Source organism: Peromyscus eremicus, chromosome 6 (genome assembly GCF_949786415.1).
Source record: "Peromyscus eremicus chromosome 6, PerEre_H2_v1, whole genome shotgun sequence".
Taxonomy (NCBI): Eukaryota; Metazoa; Chordata; class Mammalia; order Rodentia; family Cricetidae; genus Peromyscus; species Peromyscus eremicus.
In genome coordinates this window covers 101,219,163-101,235,337 of record NC_081421.1, presented here as the reverse complement: position 1 = coordinate 101,235,337, position 16,175 = coordinate 101,219,163, and the positions used below count along the sequence as shown (strand labels likewise).

Below are 16,175 nucleotides of genomic sequence, written 5' to 3'. Positions count from 1 at the left end.
ATAATTAGTCTTCTACTATGAACATTGTCAGTAAGTTTTTGTGAAGGTTTATTTTCATTTATCTTAATGACATTTCTTGGTCATATAGTAACTATATTTTTAGAAATTGCCATACTGTTTTCTAAAGCAGCTATACTGTTATACAATTCCATGAAGTTTCCAGTTTTTCTGTATCCTTACCACAAAAATGCTCTTAGGGGTCTTTCTGGTTTTTAACTGTCTTGGTGGATGTGAAGCTGGCACCGTGTTACTGTTTTGATTCCCATTACCCTAATAGCTGGTGATGCTGAGCATCCTTTCATGTGCTCTCTGCCTTCTGTATACTCAGCACATGGAGTTCTAGGTTTTCGAGAGTCGTGTGGTTGTAGTGAACACTTACTTAGGCAATGGTCATTTTATCGTACCTCTTCTGTGCTGGGCCACGGCACTCTCTCCTGGTGCCGGCTAGCTTTGTGATGTACTAAAGGTGGTTGACTTACATAGGACGAAACATTTTTGTCACCGCAAAGAACCCTTTACTCATTAAGCCATGGCTCCTCCTTTTACTCTCCGCTTGGCCCACAGTGGCTACTAGTCTACCCTCTGACTCTAGATTGACTGTTCTAGGGATCTGCTGAAATAGGACTGTGCAGTGTATGTACTCCCTCTTGTCTGGCCTTTTTCCCTTAGCACGTTTTCAAGATTGGTTCACATTGTAGCAATTATGAGCACTTAATTCCTTTTGACTGACTTGTAGTCCATTATGCTGGCACGTTTGGTTTTGCCACCATCTATTGGTGATTACTTGTGCTGCATGTTTGTTATTTGTTTTGAGATGGGGTGTTGTTATGTAGCCTCGGCAGGTTTCACACTTGATGATTCTTCTGCCTCAGCTTTCTGAGTGTTAGAATTACGAGCATAGACTACCACACCGGCCATTAGCATATTTTTTTAATGCCAGTACTACAATATGTTTTGTTACGTTTTGGTGACAGGGTCTCACTAGGTATCCCAGGCTTAATATTGAGCCTCCTAAGTCCAGGATTATAGGTGTGTGCCACTGTGCCCAACACTGAGAGATCTTTGACCCTGTACATCAGTCAGCATTTTGCTTGAGTTATATATGTGAACAAACAGAGAGAACCATTACTTTGCATTTTTCGTTAAGAGAAGTGGCTTATGTATACATAGCTTTCTACTTCATCACCATAAGAGGGGCGCTGTTAATAAATACAGTTAGTCTTCTAACAAGTAGTTAGCCTTGGTGGCACCTGCCTTTACCTGCTGAGCTCTAGCTAGCCATGGTCTTATTGGAAGTGCTCACTGACCTGAAGTTATATAGCAGGTAAATGGCAGACTCTCCACTTGCATTTTTCTGCTTTGAAATCATACTCTTTGCTGAGAATAAAACATCCCTATACAAATAACTGTTGATCATGTCCTTAGTTAATACAGTTAAGGTTATCTGAAGGTTATATTCAGTGAAGAATAGTTATGCATGCCCATTCTTTTTACATCACAGTTAAAAATCAAGCTAAAATGTAGTTTTAAACTCTGTCAACCTAGGTGTTCAACAACAGAGGAATAGATAAATAAAAAGTGTTTTTTATATACAATGGAGGTTTTGTTTTCAGGCATAAAGAGTGTTTAAGTTTTTTGTAGGGACAGTGAATGAAACTGGAAATAGTCATATCAAGTGAATGAAATCAGTCATAGAAAGACAAAATTTGTCTGTTTCCTCTCACCTCTGATTCTTGTGTAAGTGTATAAACTCATGCACACAGAAGTGACATGGAAGTGAAAGTGAAATTGTCTGTGTGAACAAAGGAACTGGTGGAAGGGGAGAGGTAGGGCAGGGTGTGCTCAGTATATAATACATACTGGGTGAACAGGTAAAATAAATAAAAAGGAAACCTAAAATCCTGGTTATAGCTCAGTTAAGAGCCAGGGATAACCTCTATACAAGAGTTTTGTCATTTTGGTCCCTAGACAGGGGCCATATGCGTTTTCTATAGATCAGTGTAACTCTAGTGTTTTTACCCAAGATTCCCAGTGAAGTATTTGTTGAGTGAATGAATGAAAGAACTGTATCTCATGTTCTGTTCTCCCGTGTGTCCTAGCACCACTCAGCTTTTCTTAATCTAGCCGGTTTGAATGGGCACAAACAGTAAGTTCTCATTGTCTGATGTCTGTGTTTACTAGCATGGTTTCCATTGATGTTCCCCTTTCAGTGTGGTGGCTGTTGTCTGATCTGTGTTCTGCACATGGTAATGGAGGCACAAAAATACTTTCACGTTATGTGGAAGAAACTCAAGCCATAAAGTCTTCTTGATTTATTTATTTATTGGCTTTTTTTTTTTAATATGTATGAGTGTTTTGCCTGCATGTATGTATATGTGTACCACATGTGTGCTCAAGAGGTCACAAGAGGACATCAGATCCTCTGGAACTGGAGCTACAGCTAGTTAGGAGCTGCCATGTGGGTGCTGGGAATTGAACCCAGGTCCTCCTATAGAAGGTCTCTTAACTCTGAACCATCTCTCAGGGTCTTTGATGAATGTATGAAACAGCTCTGCTCTGCAAAAGTCATCTTAATTATCTTAAACTTCCTAATACTAATAAAGTGTATTTGATACCTTGATAGATGTAATATGGTTCCATTAAAGTATCTGCTAGCCCTAAATTTATATTTGCTTATTTTTAGAGTTTGATGTTTTTTCTTGAAGTTAATGTATGTCTAACCAAATTTTATTCCACCCATCAGCCGCATATTCTCCCCACCATTATTTGTTAATCTTTCAAAATAATTTTTTATTACATTTCTGTATTTGTTGGGGTGGGCATATGCCTGCCATGGCCAGTGTGTGGAGGTCAGGGTACAACTTTCCAGAGTTGGTTTTCTCTCTTGGGATCAGATTCAGGTGGTCAGTTGTTCAGTCTATCATGGCAGATGCCTTTACCTGCAGAGCCATTTGGATAGTGTGTGTGTGTGTGTGTGTGTGTGTGTGTGTGTGTGTGAGAGAGAGAGAGAGAGAGAGAGAGAGAGAGAGAGAGAGAGAGAGAGAGAGAGAGACTGTTTTCAAACATCAGTCATTTTAATTTTTCCAAGCGTTGGGAATTTTCCTAGTTGAGCAAATCCATCTTTAGTCCCGTGCCGGCATTAGTGGTGAGATGCACTGTCTCTGTGACCTTAGCAGGCGTCTCTTTCCCTTCCAGGTGTGGACAGCTCTTCCACCACAAGCAGTGCCTCGCCCTTGCCCAACAGCTACGACGCCCTAGAAGGAGGCAGCTACCCAGGTAACTTGCGTAGAGTTTGCACTGAAGTTCACTGAAGTCACTGGCCACTACTCACTTTAGAGGTGACTGTGATCGTATCAAAAGCAGACTGCATTTTTAACAGAAAAAGTGGGACATTTTCCTGCATCTTTCAGCCTTAATATTGTCGTATGTCAGCCATGCACATTGTTTCTGGTGGCCTGAAGAAATTTGTTGTTTTGGTTTTTTCTTTTTTCTTTCTAAAAAAAAATTATTTACTAGGGAACACCGTTCTTCTTTCCCTGTCTTTTGAAAACTGGCTCCTTAAATTGTGCTGTTTTTGTTGGTATGCATAGGTCTTGAGTCCCTTCTGACAAGCTCTGAGGATAATTATTTGATTCCTTACTTCCCCCATGGCTCCTGGTGCCTCCGTGTGGTAAAAAGCCACCTAGGAGTAGGTTTTAGAAGCATCACTTTTTATTATTTCACATGTGTAAAAATTTTACCTACATATACATATATGAATGTGTTATGTGTGTTCCTAATCAGAAGAGGGGGTTGCATTTCCTGGTGCTGGAGTTACAGAGGCTTGTGAGCCTTTGCAACTGAACCCACGTCCTCTGCAAGAGCAAGTGCTCTCAACTGCTGAGCCATCTTTCCAAGCCGTTAGAGGCATCATTCTTAATTACATCTGGAAATAATTTCATTGCATGAGGAGACAGAGGAATAGTGGGTGGTGTTAACAGAAAATAAATGAACCCTTGTAACAAGGCGTCATTTCATTATAGTAACTTACACTGCAGTCTTCCTTATGTCCCTGTCTCATGTCACTGACACACACCTGGCACGCTCCTTCCCTTCACGACTTCAGCGTTCAGAATGACAACAGATAACTCTGTCCTTCTCTGTGTGTCCTTATCACTTTGATAACATCACTTTCACCAGGATGAAATGTAGCTGAAGCTGTAATGCCTTATACCTAAGAAACACGCTGTCATCACACCATGAACCAGGAGAGAATTTCATCCTCAGCTGAGTGTTCGCTTCCCTCTGACTCTAAACAAAGTTTGAACAACAGTCTTTTGTGGTCTGGTGTTTTTCTTCCTAGGAATTGATGGGTGTGTATGTGTGCATGTGTGTAGAGTTTAGGAACCACTTCAGTCACAATTGGTATTACCAAATAGTGTCTGAGAGTTGCTTCTTGTACTGAAGGTGCCTACTGCAGCTCAGTAGTCTTTCACAAGCTCCAAACTAGCCTGAAGTAAATGTTCCTTGAAGTTCATACAGCTCAAAGATGAAGGCCCGAGTGCAAGAGTCCCCTCTGCCTGGGCTTCTGTCTCAACAGAGAGCAGCAAGCAGCAGGTGTGAGGAGTAGGGTTGTACTGGGGTTGAGCTGCTCATGAGAAGTCTGCGAGTTGGTAAGAGAGTCCATGAGCGCGTGCGTGCGTGCGTGCGTGCGTGCGTAATACGTGTGTGTGTGTGTGTGTGTGTGTGTGTGTGTGTGTGTGTGTGTGTGAGAGAGAGAGAGAGAGAGAGAGAGAGAGAGAGAGAGACAGACAGACAGACAGACAGACAGACAGACAGACAGGGTGGTGGCAAAGTATCTATCTACAGGCATCTTACAGATTCCAACAGTCAAACGGGATGGGATTCTTCAAGAGACCTTTGAACAATGAGTTTTTATTGTCATGTACTTTTCAGTCTATGTTTTTGCAGACTCTTATAGCTGGTAAAGAATACCATTTTGATATGAAAAGATCAAGTGATTATAACTTAGAGTGTTGATTTAAATAAAACCAAGTCAGTATACCAGTGTCTTAAATTGGCTGCATAGTAATGTTTAGTTTTCTTTTTGTGTGTGCTGCTGAGTTTTCTGTTTTTTCCAGTTTGACTGAAATTTTGGAAAATTTATTTTTAAGTTTAAATAAAAATAAAGAACATCCAGTCACTAAATTTTCTTAGGCACTTAATGATGCCAGATGTTGTTGTGGAAGTTTTAGACACCGTTTTTCACATTCTACTCGTAATTTATCTGTGCAAAGAATGCAGGTTTCTAGGGGATTGTAGGAGTGTGTCACTCCTCTCGGGGTGGGCAATTTGCATGAAGGGTTGGATACAGGACAATTTAGAGAAAAGAGTAATTTATTTATAATCTTAATTGCCTTGCTTTGTTTTCTGCTCCTTAGCTCCAGTTCTGCTGAGAGAATTAAAAAACAAAAATATACACTACTGTGTTGGCTGTGTGTGGTATTATTAGAAGTACCAGCTGAGGAATTTGTTGTTGAAATCATCCATAGGACAAAGCAGTACATAAAATGATTGATAGAATATTGATAGCTACTGACGTTGGATGATTTGTTGTACATGGGTTCAGTGATCTACTCTTTCTAGTTGCTACATATTTTGCATTTGTCACAGTAAAACATTTTGAAAAGAAAAAAAATGCCAAGGGTTATTGCTTATCATCCTGATTTGGGGTTGTGAACACTTCATTTTTTTTCCTTGCTAGATATGCATTCTTCTTCAGCAAGTAGCCCTGTTCCTGATCGTGCCCCGGAACCTAACCCCACCCTCGCCCAGGCTCTGTCTGCAGCCCCTGCTCCCACAACTCCTCACCCCACAAAGGTAGCAAAGCCTTTCGGCTATGGCTACCCGACTCTTCAGCCTGCTTATCAGAATGCAGCAGCACCTCCAAGCTCTGGTGTACATCCCAGTGGCCCGGCGTATTCTGGATATCCTCAGGTGTGTTTTCAGTCCTGTTCGATAAATTGATAAACATTGTAAACTATCAATTAGAGCACCTCTCTGATGATCAGAGCTTTAAAGAGGTGGAGTCTAGATGAAAAGATAGCCACAGCTTGGATTTTCTTTATTGTATCTCTAGGTTTTTTGCAGTTTTTATATAGGTATTTTTTATAATCAGGAAATTAAATGATAATTTAACTTTCATGTTTACATATGCATATGTATGTCTGCCATGTATGTGTGGATAACCACAGAGGCCAGAAGAGGGTATTGGGTCCCTTGGAGCTGGAGTTATAGGCAGTTGTGAGCTTCCAGCATGGATACTGGGAAGTGAACTTGGGTCCCCGGGAAGAGCCAGTGCTCTTCATCATTGAGCCACTTCTGCAGCCCCTAACATTAACCTTTTCAAAATTGTCTATTACTAAGCTGGGATTTACCTCAGAAAATAAGAGAATGTAACTTAGTATTTATTTAGACTCTGTTCTTTACTTGAAGGGCTCTGATATAAAAATCAAGTTGGTGAGCTTCTAGTTTGTGAGCTCAGAAGCTGTTAGTTATTTTTCTGTTGTTGTGATAAATACTGTGACCCAAAGTGACTTATGGAAGAAAGGGTTTATTTTGGCTTATGTTCCCAGAGAGGGAGTCATAGTGAGGAAGAACTGTCATGAGGCAGCCAGAGCAGGAAGCTGGCTGATTCCATTTCATGACACGGGACACAGGAAACTGAAAGAAGGAACTGGAAGTGGGGGTGCGGGAGTGTGATATATTCTCAAAGCAGCTCCCAGTGACGTACTTCTACAGCAAGTCTTCATGGCCTGAAAGTTCATAAATTCCCCCAAATAATGCCACCGACTGGAGACCAGTTGTTCAGATACACGAGTCTACAGAGGAAGATTTCATTCCCACCACCAATGTAGTAGTGGTCAAGATCATCTGGTGACCTCCTTGAGCTCTCTTTGAGAACATTGCAGTTCTGTTGTATTCCGAATGGTAAATAGTTTTCATTTTTATTTATTGAAAAGAAAATAAAACGTAGGGAAATGAGTGAAATGGCAAAAGTATTTCCTCTTATGCTTAGCTTAGAAGGAAAACATGGGGGCTAAGGAGATGGCTCGGTAGCAAAACCCTTGCCACACAAGCATGAGGACTGGAGTTTGGATCTCTAGCATCCATGTAACATCCATGTAACATCCATGTAACTGCTGAGTGGGCATGGCAGTCCACTCCACTGGGCATTCCCCAGAGCAAGCTGGCTAGTGAGACTAGCCATCCATGAGCTCTGGGTTTGACTGAAAGATCTTGCCTCAGTGAATAAGGTAGAAGAGCGAGTGAGGATGATCCCTGTCATCAATCAGGCCTACACATGCGTGCACACACATGCATCTACACTTATACACAGAAAAAGTTGAAAAAGAAAACAGGGAATTGTTTGTATCTGGAATTTCATCTTAGAATTAGGTGCAGAGAGGAGGAAGAAAACTAGAAGGACTTTTGGGGTAATCTGGTTGATTTGGTACTGACCTCCTCTCCCCCATTTCTTATATGTTCCTTGTAGGTACATTGATCCACACAAAGTCAGGTTCCAGTCTTGACTATCTTGTGCTTTAGGTGAATTCCTATGTAGAGTTAACATATACTTGAGAAAAAATTCTGAGATTGGCTTGATTCTTGGAAGTAGCAGACAAGGAGCAAATGGCCCCTTTGCCTGGCTTTGTAACTCACACTATTAGAATACAGCTGTGGCCCTTGGCCTCTTGTGTTGTTACAGATGTTGTTACATTACAGTGGTAAAGCTGAGTAGTGACTGCCAAAGTTTTAAAATAGGATCTCAGAGCCACTGCTGAAAACGTGATTGTTCTTGGTATAGGAGAATAGGACATCATTTTGACTTTGCTTTTTGAGATAGTCTCCTGAAGGTCAGGCTGACATCAAACTCAGTGTGTAGCCAAGGATGACCTTGAGCCCTTGATCCTCCTTCATTCACCTCCCAAGTTGCTGGAATTATAAGCATGTGCTACTCTGCTTCACCTAATGAATTTTAAAAAGTTGAACATGTCTCATGCCTCTTCTAATCATTAACCCCCTGAATAACGAGAAGCCACTATCTTGACCCCAGATTACTTTTAGCGCTCTTCAAGCTTCATGGAAGAGGAGTCATACTACATGCGTTATTGTTGCTCTTTGTGTGACTACAGTTTGTTCAGTGTTAGCTCTGCTCCACTATGACTATACTAGCTTATTGTTGTTGGTGGGCAGTAGGGTAAACTTCTGGGTTTGAAGCTATTATGAATTATGAATGGTTCTCTTGTGAACATTTCTGTCCATATCTTTTAAGCAGATGTTCAGATCCAGGAGTGGAATTACTAAGTCCTGGGTTATCCATACTGTCATTGTTAGCCTCGGGGAGATTTTCGTAATTAGTTTCTTGAAGTGGGAAGAGTGGAGGTAGCCGTTTTCTGGACTAGAACCCTGAACTGTATAGAGAAGAGAAAGTGAGCTGAGCACAAGCATTTGTCTGTCTTGGCTTCTTGGTTGTGGATGCAGCTCCCTCACGTGCTAGTGCTGTGACGTCCCTGCGTGATGGACTGTAACCTCGAGCTGTGAGCCACAAAACCCACCTCCCCCTTAAGGCTCAACTACAGCAAAAGTAACTAAGACATAACATTCAACTCTGGCAGTCAGTGTTGGACAGTTTTTCACAGTGGCTTAGACTGCATTGGCAACAGCAGGACCAACATTTTTAAATTCACCTAAGATTGACATTATTAAGATGATTTGAAGTGCCAGTTAGAATGTGTGTGTGTGTGTGTGTGTGTGTGTGTGTGTGTGTGTGTGTGTATGTGTGTATGTATATATAAACTGTGTTAATGTATATGCAAGTGTGGCGGTCAAGGGACAACGCTAAGGAGCTGGGTATCTCCCTCCACCTTTCCCTGGGTCTTGGGGATTGAACTTAGGTCACTAGACTTGCATGGCAAGTGCCTGTACCTGCTGAGCCATCCTGCTGGCCCTAGAATCCATATATGGCAGCTTTAAGGAGCCTTCTGTAGTACAACTGACATCCTTTAAATGTTGCACACGGTGTGATCAGTGGGTCAGCTCTGAAGTCTAAAGGCTTTCTTTGGAGTGGTTGCAATGGCCTTCATTGAGCGGTGAGAAAGGCCCAGCTTTTCAACCCTTCTTCAGAAAAGTGCATCTTACGGTCTTTTGTTCTTCAAAGGCTGGGTGCTAGGATTTGATCCTGGATTCATCATTCATTTCCTTCCTTTATTGCAGAGAATTTTGGAGAAAAGCCTTTCTTGCATATCCATCATACAACTCACAGCCAACCAAAAGAATAATAATTTCTAAATGTTATTAAATTCAGCAAATATGCAGATTTCCCTAGTTATTTTAGAAATGCTCTGTTTGGTTGTACAAATCATTAGCCAAACAATAACTTAACTGTTACATTTGCTTATGTGTTATAGTTATCGTTTTAACGTGAAACAAGGCTTACCTGTTGAGCTCATGCCTTTATCTGATGGGAAGACCGAGCCAGCTGTCCTGTGCTGTGGTCATTGCTTCCTTGTGGTGTCATTTTCCTGTGACCCATGAGTTAAATCTAACAGCTTGATTATATTGAGGTTCATTATTTGATGTAGTTACTTACGTCGGCCTGATTCTGACATCCTGATGATATAAACTAGTTTCTGTCTCACGTGCAGTGTGAGGATTGGCTAGTGCTTCATCTGCTGACCTCCTGGTCATTTTGAAGTTCCTCATTAAGTTTTTACGTAGTGGGTTTTAGCATTTGGTGATATCTTTGTACCTTCTACTCCAGATGACCATTACCTAAATCGTTTATTTCAGGATGAGTGGTAAAGCAGTAATTTTCCTGAAGTTACCATTCTGTATGTATTAGTTAGAATTGGAACATATAATGAAACTTTTGGCCCCTTTATTAAGGAATGTGGAAGATAACTGTACTGTATATAGACAAAAGGTGTGTCCTTTTTTTTTTTTTTTTTTTGTCCTTTTCTTTGTTAAAAAGCCTGGGGTTAGAGTGGTGTGCACATTGTAGTTTATATTATAAATAGCAAAAAAGGAACTAAATGGAATAATAATTTAAAATGTTGATTATAGGTGAAGAGTGAGGTATCAAAATAATACAATTTTTGTAAGGTTTGTTTTGTTGGTGCTGGAGAGACATCCTACAGATGACCTGGGTTCAATTCTCAGCACTTACTGTGACACACATCCCAGGTCCAGGGGATCTGATGCCTTCCTCTGGCCTCGGAGGGCACCAGGCACACTAGTGGTCCACAGACATACATGCGAGCAAGACATCCATTCACAAAAGGAAATTTACATTTAAGTGTACAAAAGTGATGAGAAAATACAGAAAAGCCATTTCTGAATGAATCACATATTAAAATAAAAAAGATTATCTTGTCATAATTTTTGTCCTTTGATATGTACCCCAAGAGGCAGTAAGATTAGTTAGAACAATATTTTCATGGTACTAGAACTTATTTCTTAAACCCTACGGATTGCTTTTTATCTCCTGGGCTGAATATTTTTGTGGTTGTGTAAATACAGTACTTTGTATTTTGAGGGAAAGTCCATAAAGAACTGGTCATGCAGATGATCTTAAAACGAAAGAAGTATAATGTAGGTATTGCTTTTGGTAGTTCTTGATTTACTTAATTCAAAGATTGAGTAGTTTTAAATTCTGGAAATAATTCACTACGTTATTTTGAGTTAAGATAAAGCTGTGAGATGTGTAGTGGCACGCACCTTTAATCCCAGCACTCAGGAGGCAGAGGCAGGTGGATCTCTCTTGAATTTAAGGCCAGCCTGGTCTACAGAGTGAGTTTCAGGACAACCAGAACTGTATAGTGAGACCTTGTCTCAAAACAAACAAACAAAACAAAACAAAACAAATGAAAAAGAGAAAGCTATGCGCTCATAGTAATACTATAATATATGGAGCAGAACTCTAGACATGTGTTTGTTCTAAGGCATTGGCTTATCTTGAAACTTGATAATTCATAGAACTTGAAAATGCTTCAGAATTTATCATCCCTGTCCAATGTAAATTATATTTTTTATGTTGAACAGTTTGATGTTATGAATAAAATTGATTTTGCTTTGAAATGCTTAGTTATGCTTTAAATCGACTGTTAAGATATGACAGTGAAGCCTCCTCGAGTTCCCTTTGCATTAAAATCAGTGTTTAGGAACTTGTCTTCGCACTTGTTGTGTAATTCCCTTTGCCTTGACTCTCTCCCTCAGCACTACCCGGGTGTGAACCAGCTGTCCTCGGCTCTAGGAGGACTGAGTCTGCAGAGTTCTCCACAGCCAGAAAGCCTCAGACCTGTGAACCTCACCCAGGAGAAGAATATCTTACCTGCGACTCCTGTTTGGGCTCCTGTACCTAACCTGAGTGCGGAGCTCAGCAAGTTAAACTGTAGCCCAGAGTAGGTACTCTTTCCTTTAGAGTGTTTTTACAATAAGAGAGCTTGGATGAAAACAGCGCACGACTTCCAGAAAAAGGCAGTATGCTGTTGGTCCCTTGATTTTGTTCACATGGGCTTTTCTGTCTTGGTTTTGATAGAAGTACATGGAAGCTTCCCTCAGTTTGGCTGTGTTTGGGAGTGTGTGGGGTGTATATGTGTGGCACACTGTATTTGTGTTGGTTGTGGTGGTACGAGCCAGAGGAAGACATCAGATGTCCTGCTCTGTCACCCGGCTTTATTCCTTTGAGACAAAGCCACTCACTGAACCTAGAGCCAAGCTGACATTCAGCGTACCCCAGCAATCCTCCTGTCTCTGCTCCCTACAGCGGGTACCCGGGGCCAGCCACTCCTGCTCTTTCACATGGCTACTGAAGATGTGAACTCAGCTCCTGTGCTGAGCCATCTCCCCAGAAACCCTGACACTCTAAAAGTGAGGTAGTCCTTGAAAATCTCTTTCTTCAGGCTGTTCTTGCACAGGTGGTGCTAAGATGGTTTCCATAAAAGCATCAAGAAGTAGGCTGACAGCTCTGCCTGTCCCTATTCCATCCAAGCTCTTCTCGGGGTGACGGGGCCTTGCGTTAGTGAGTGACTACACCTTTTCTAGGAGTTGAATGTCGTGGGTGCGTAGGTATGGAAGTTGGCTGCCTGCAGTAGTGTATGCCCGTGGTCCGAGCTCTTGGGATGCTGAGTCAGGATGAACTCAGTTAAAGGTCTTCCTGGACTACTTCATATCCAGATAAAGAACTCTTGTAGTTAGGGGAATGGTGTATACGCTTTTGTTTAGTTATGGTTTCTGAAAGTAGCACTCTTCAAAATTAGAAAGAGTAATTGGTCCCGGCTTTAGAGAGGACAGACCCTGGTCTTCACTGGGGTTCTAGCTGGAAGTGGCTCTGGGTGTTAGTGTTCTATTTATTAAGGAAGTCAGGTCGAGTATTCTTTTCTAAAATGCTTCAGGCTACCAAACAAGGGCTCCTAGCTTTTGGAATGTTTCCACTGACTTCTTTGGTTGGGCACTCTAATTGGAAAAGTCTGAAATACTCCAACACATGAAACCTTCTGGGCATCCTGTCTTTACTCAGAACACTTTGGATGGAGCCTTTCAGTCTCATATTTTCAGAGGAGAGACACGGGAGCCGGACTGTGGTAATAGCACCTACACACAGGGCCCATCCTTGAATCAGTAAACATTTTCTGGATGCCTTCCAAGTTGTGAGTAAGGCAGTACACAAAGCAAGTTTCCTGAGCTCTGTGGAATCATCGAACTTGCGTTCTATTAAGAAAGATAAATGTGCATTATCAGAGAGATTAGTGAGAGAGTAATGCACTGCACTCCTGGGAATGTTCTACGATTCTGTACTGCAAGGAGGCCCCGGGAGGGACTAGCAGAGTGTGTTCAGGGAATTCATCGAGCCTGCAGGAGCAGCTCTCTCTTCCCGGACTGTCCACAGCAGCAGTGTGCCCTAGAGCTCAGGTAGAAGCCATCCCTCACTTGTGGCCTTAGGCCCGAGGAGAGGCGGTGACTGGATGAGTCTTGTGGTAAGAGTGAGTTCAGGATGAAAGGTCCAGTAAGCGAGAGCACTGCATGCCGGAGCACTGTATGCAGGAGCACTGTATGCCGGAGCACTGTATGCCGGAGCACTGTATGCCGGAGCACAGTGGCGTTTTCTGTAGCTCCTGCCTGTGTTGTACAGAGCACTCACTGTGTGTTAGACTGTGCCGTGCTTTTCAACTGTGCGAATGGGGCTCCTTGATTCAGGTCTTTGGACACCTGTTACATTCATGCCTGGCTGAGTGGTCTTCTTCCCGCTAATAGCAGTGGTAACCTGCCCAAGTGGTTCTCACTCGGCTCTTCCCGGTGCGGCTGCCCCGGTAGCTAACTGCTGCATGTTTGTGTCTTGGCAGTTCCTTCCGATGTACCTTGACAAGCATCCCACAGACACAGGCTTTACTGAATAAAGCCAAGCTTCCCTTAGGACTGTTGTTACATCCCTTCAGAGACCTGACGGTAAAGTACATTCTAACTATTCGGGTTCCGGTACATGTACAGGGTATCCAGACCTCTTTGTTTCCTAAGAAAGTTTGTCTTCTTTTAGTAGAGTTGGAAATAATCATTTCTGGGCTGGTGATTGATCCCCAGGACCCACGTGGGGTCAACCCACAAGTTGTCCTCCGACCTCCACGTTCAGGCTATGGCGAGCACACCCCCACACATCCCACACACTGTGGCACATGCCAAATGAAAATAAATACAGTGTAATACATTTCTTGTAAAAATTACGATTTCTGTAAGATTTAAGGCAACACATGTCTTCTGAGCACCGGCTCTGCCTGGTGCTGGTGTGCAGTGGCCACAGCCTGGATCTCCTCCCAGTGGGGCAGATGTGAACCACAGCTGCGTGCTGCCTGACGGACACGTAGTCAGTCCAGTTCTGTAAGGCAGTGAACACAGGGAAAGGTTCAGTTAGCAGAGGCGTTCTGTAAGAGAGTCTGGGCCTCACTTGGAACCTCAGGAGTAGTCTGGAAGTTGCAGCCACCAGGGGCGATGCATAAACTTTAAGATGAGTCTTTTTTTTGTTTGTTTTTGTTTTTGTTTTTGTTTTTCCGAGACAGGGTTTCTCTGTGTAGATTTGCGTCTTTCCTGGAACTCACTTGGTAGCCCAGGCTAACCTTGAACTCACAGAGATCCGCCTGGTTCTGCCTCCCAAGTGCTGGAATTAAAGGTGTGCGCCACCACCGCCCGGCAGGATGAGTCTTTTTTTTAAACAGTTATGTCCAGATAGAGAGGGAGGTTATCTGGTTGAAATTAAATACCTTGGGACAGTGGGGGAGCCCAAGAATGTCAGATCTGCTGAATGAAAGCTTGGGTTAATAGCCACCTTGCTGGAGTCTTACACATCTTTCTGACAATTTGTATAGATAATGTTAGCAGTAGCTGACAGAATAGCCTGGTTGACCAAGAAAATAAAATTAAAATTTTAAAGTTCGGAAAAAAATTTAGCTAGAGACATTTATACTGAAGCTGCATTTCTCTCACATTCTTTTTTGTGGGACACTTACTTGCCTGCTAAGATGGATGGAAAATATCAGGGAATGGAAAATCAAGTAATTGTAATGTGTAACCAGTCCTATGAATTTATTCACTCAGTAAATAGTATGTAATTTAAACACTATTAAAGCCTTCATCATTAAACCAGGACAGTTAATTTCTTCTATGCATAGCTGAAAGTTTTTCTTTTTTTTTGGATTTTTTTAAGACAAGGTCTCACTATTGTAGCTCTGGCTGTTCTGGAGCTCACTCTGTAGACCAGGCTGGCCTTGAACTCACAGAGGTGTGAGCCACTATGCCCAGCTGCTGAGAGTTTTTCTTTAAGTACAGATTCCACTATATGATATCTTGTCAAAGTATGTATACTGTGTATTAATAATTATGTTCTCTGGAATCTAGAATTATGAGTAAATTTCATTTTCTCATTTTCAGTTAATTTTATTTTTCTCACAATGATATGCAGCTATTATTATAAGATAGTAATGCGGAACATTAAATACAAAATTATGTGTTGATTTTTTTTTTTTTAAATCCCAAACGAAGCATATAAAATGATACTGAATGAATTCAGGGACATAGAATAGTGTGTGATATTTTAATGTGTTCTCTATTTTCTAGATTGACTAACTCTAAAGTTCCTTTCCAAACTACGCGTAGGGGTGTGTTTTCTGTGGCCTTGGCTTCTGTTCTCATCTGCTGTGACGGCTGTCGGCCCTGCAGCAGCCTCCCCGCCTGGGGCAGCCGCTCAGCAGAGAGCAAGGCCTTCTCCCACCGTGGGTGCCGCTCCCTGGCTGCTGTCTCAGGCTGGCCGAGAGTCCCGACATGGTTTTCTCGGCCAGCCAGGCTCTTTGGTCAGGTCCTGACTGATGTTTGATGGTCTGACTTGCCTTTGTGGAAAGTGATAGCTGCTCAGCTTGCTAAGCAAGCGTGTCACCAGGTTTAGTAGCACACCCATGTCTTGTACGTGAGCAGTGTTTGTGTCCTGGTTTGCACTGGGGTCTCTGTGCTGCTACAGCGTCTTTACTTTCTTTCCCAGCAATTGCCGGTGATAACATCGAACACCATTGTGAGGTGCCGATCGTGCCGGACGTACATCAACCCCTTCGTGTCCTTCATTGATCAGCGCAGGTGGAAGTGCAACCTCTGCTACAGGGTCAACGATGGTGAGTTGAGTGTCGTTGGAAGTGCAGCCTCTGCTACAGGGTTAACGATGGTGAGTGGAGTGTCGTTGGAAGTGCAGCCTCTGCTGCAGGGTTAACGATGGTGAGTGGAGTGTCGTTGGAAGTGCAGCCTCTGCTGCAGGGTTAACGATGGTGAGTTGAGTGTCGTTGGAAGTGCAGCCTCTGCTACAGGGTTAACGATGGTGAGTTGAGTGTTGTTGGAAATGCAGCCTCTGCTGCAGGGTTAACGATGGTGAGTGGAGTGTCTTTGGAAGTGCAGCCTCTGCTACAGGGTTAACGATGGTGAGTTGAGTGTCTTTGGAAGTGCAGCCTCTGCTGCAGGGTTAACGATGGTGAGTGGAGTGATGGTGAGTGGAGTGTCGTTGGATGACGCCTTCCTCAGGTGTTTGCCCTCTCACTCTTTAGAAACAGCTTCAGGACAGTTGATGGAGCCTCCAGTTTGATCTCGGAGGAGACACTTCACAGTAA

General features: G+C 42.6%; 1 protein-coding gene across 2 annotated transcripts in view; it reads left to right on the top strand.

The window, feature by feature from the left end:
• Sec24b (SEC24 homolog B, COPII coat complex component) overlaps nucleotides 1-16,175 on the top strand; it is an 80,621-nt gene that overhangs the window by 44,511 nt on the left and 19,935 nt on the right. For both annotated transcript variants that reach the window (XR_009379915.1, XM_059266228.1), the window contains exons 5-9: nucleotides 3,196-3,276; nucleotides 5,744-5,976; nucleotides 11,257-11,441; nucleotides 13,383-13,485; nucleotides 15,563-15,689. Coding sequence is in view for 1 of the 2 variants with exons in the window: in XM_059266228.1 (XP_059122211.1) it covers nucleotides 3,196-3,276; nucleotides 5,744-5,976; nucleotides 11,257-11,441; nucleotides 13,383-13,485; nucleotides 15,563-15,689 (729 nt within the window). In the remaining variant the exon portion in view is untranslated. The remainder of the gene's footprint in view (nucleotides 1-3,195; nucleotides 3,277-5,743; nucleotides 5,977-11,256; nucleotides 11,442-13,382; nucleotides 13,486-15,562; nucleotides 15,690-16,175) is intronic.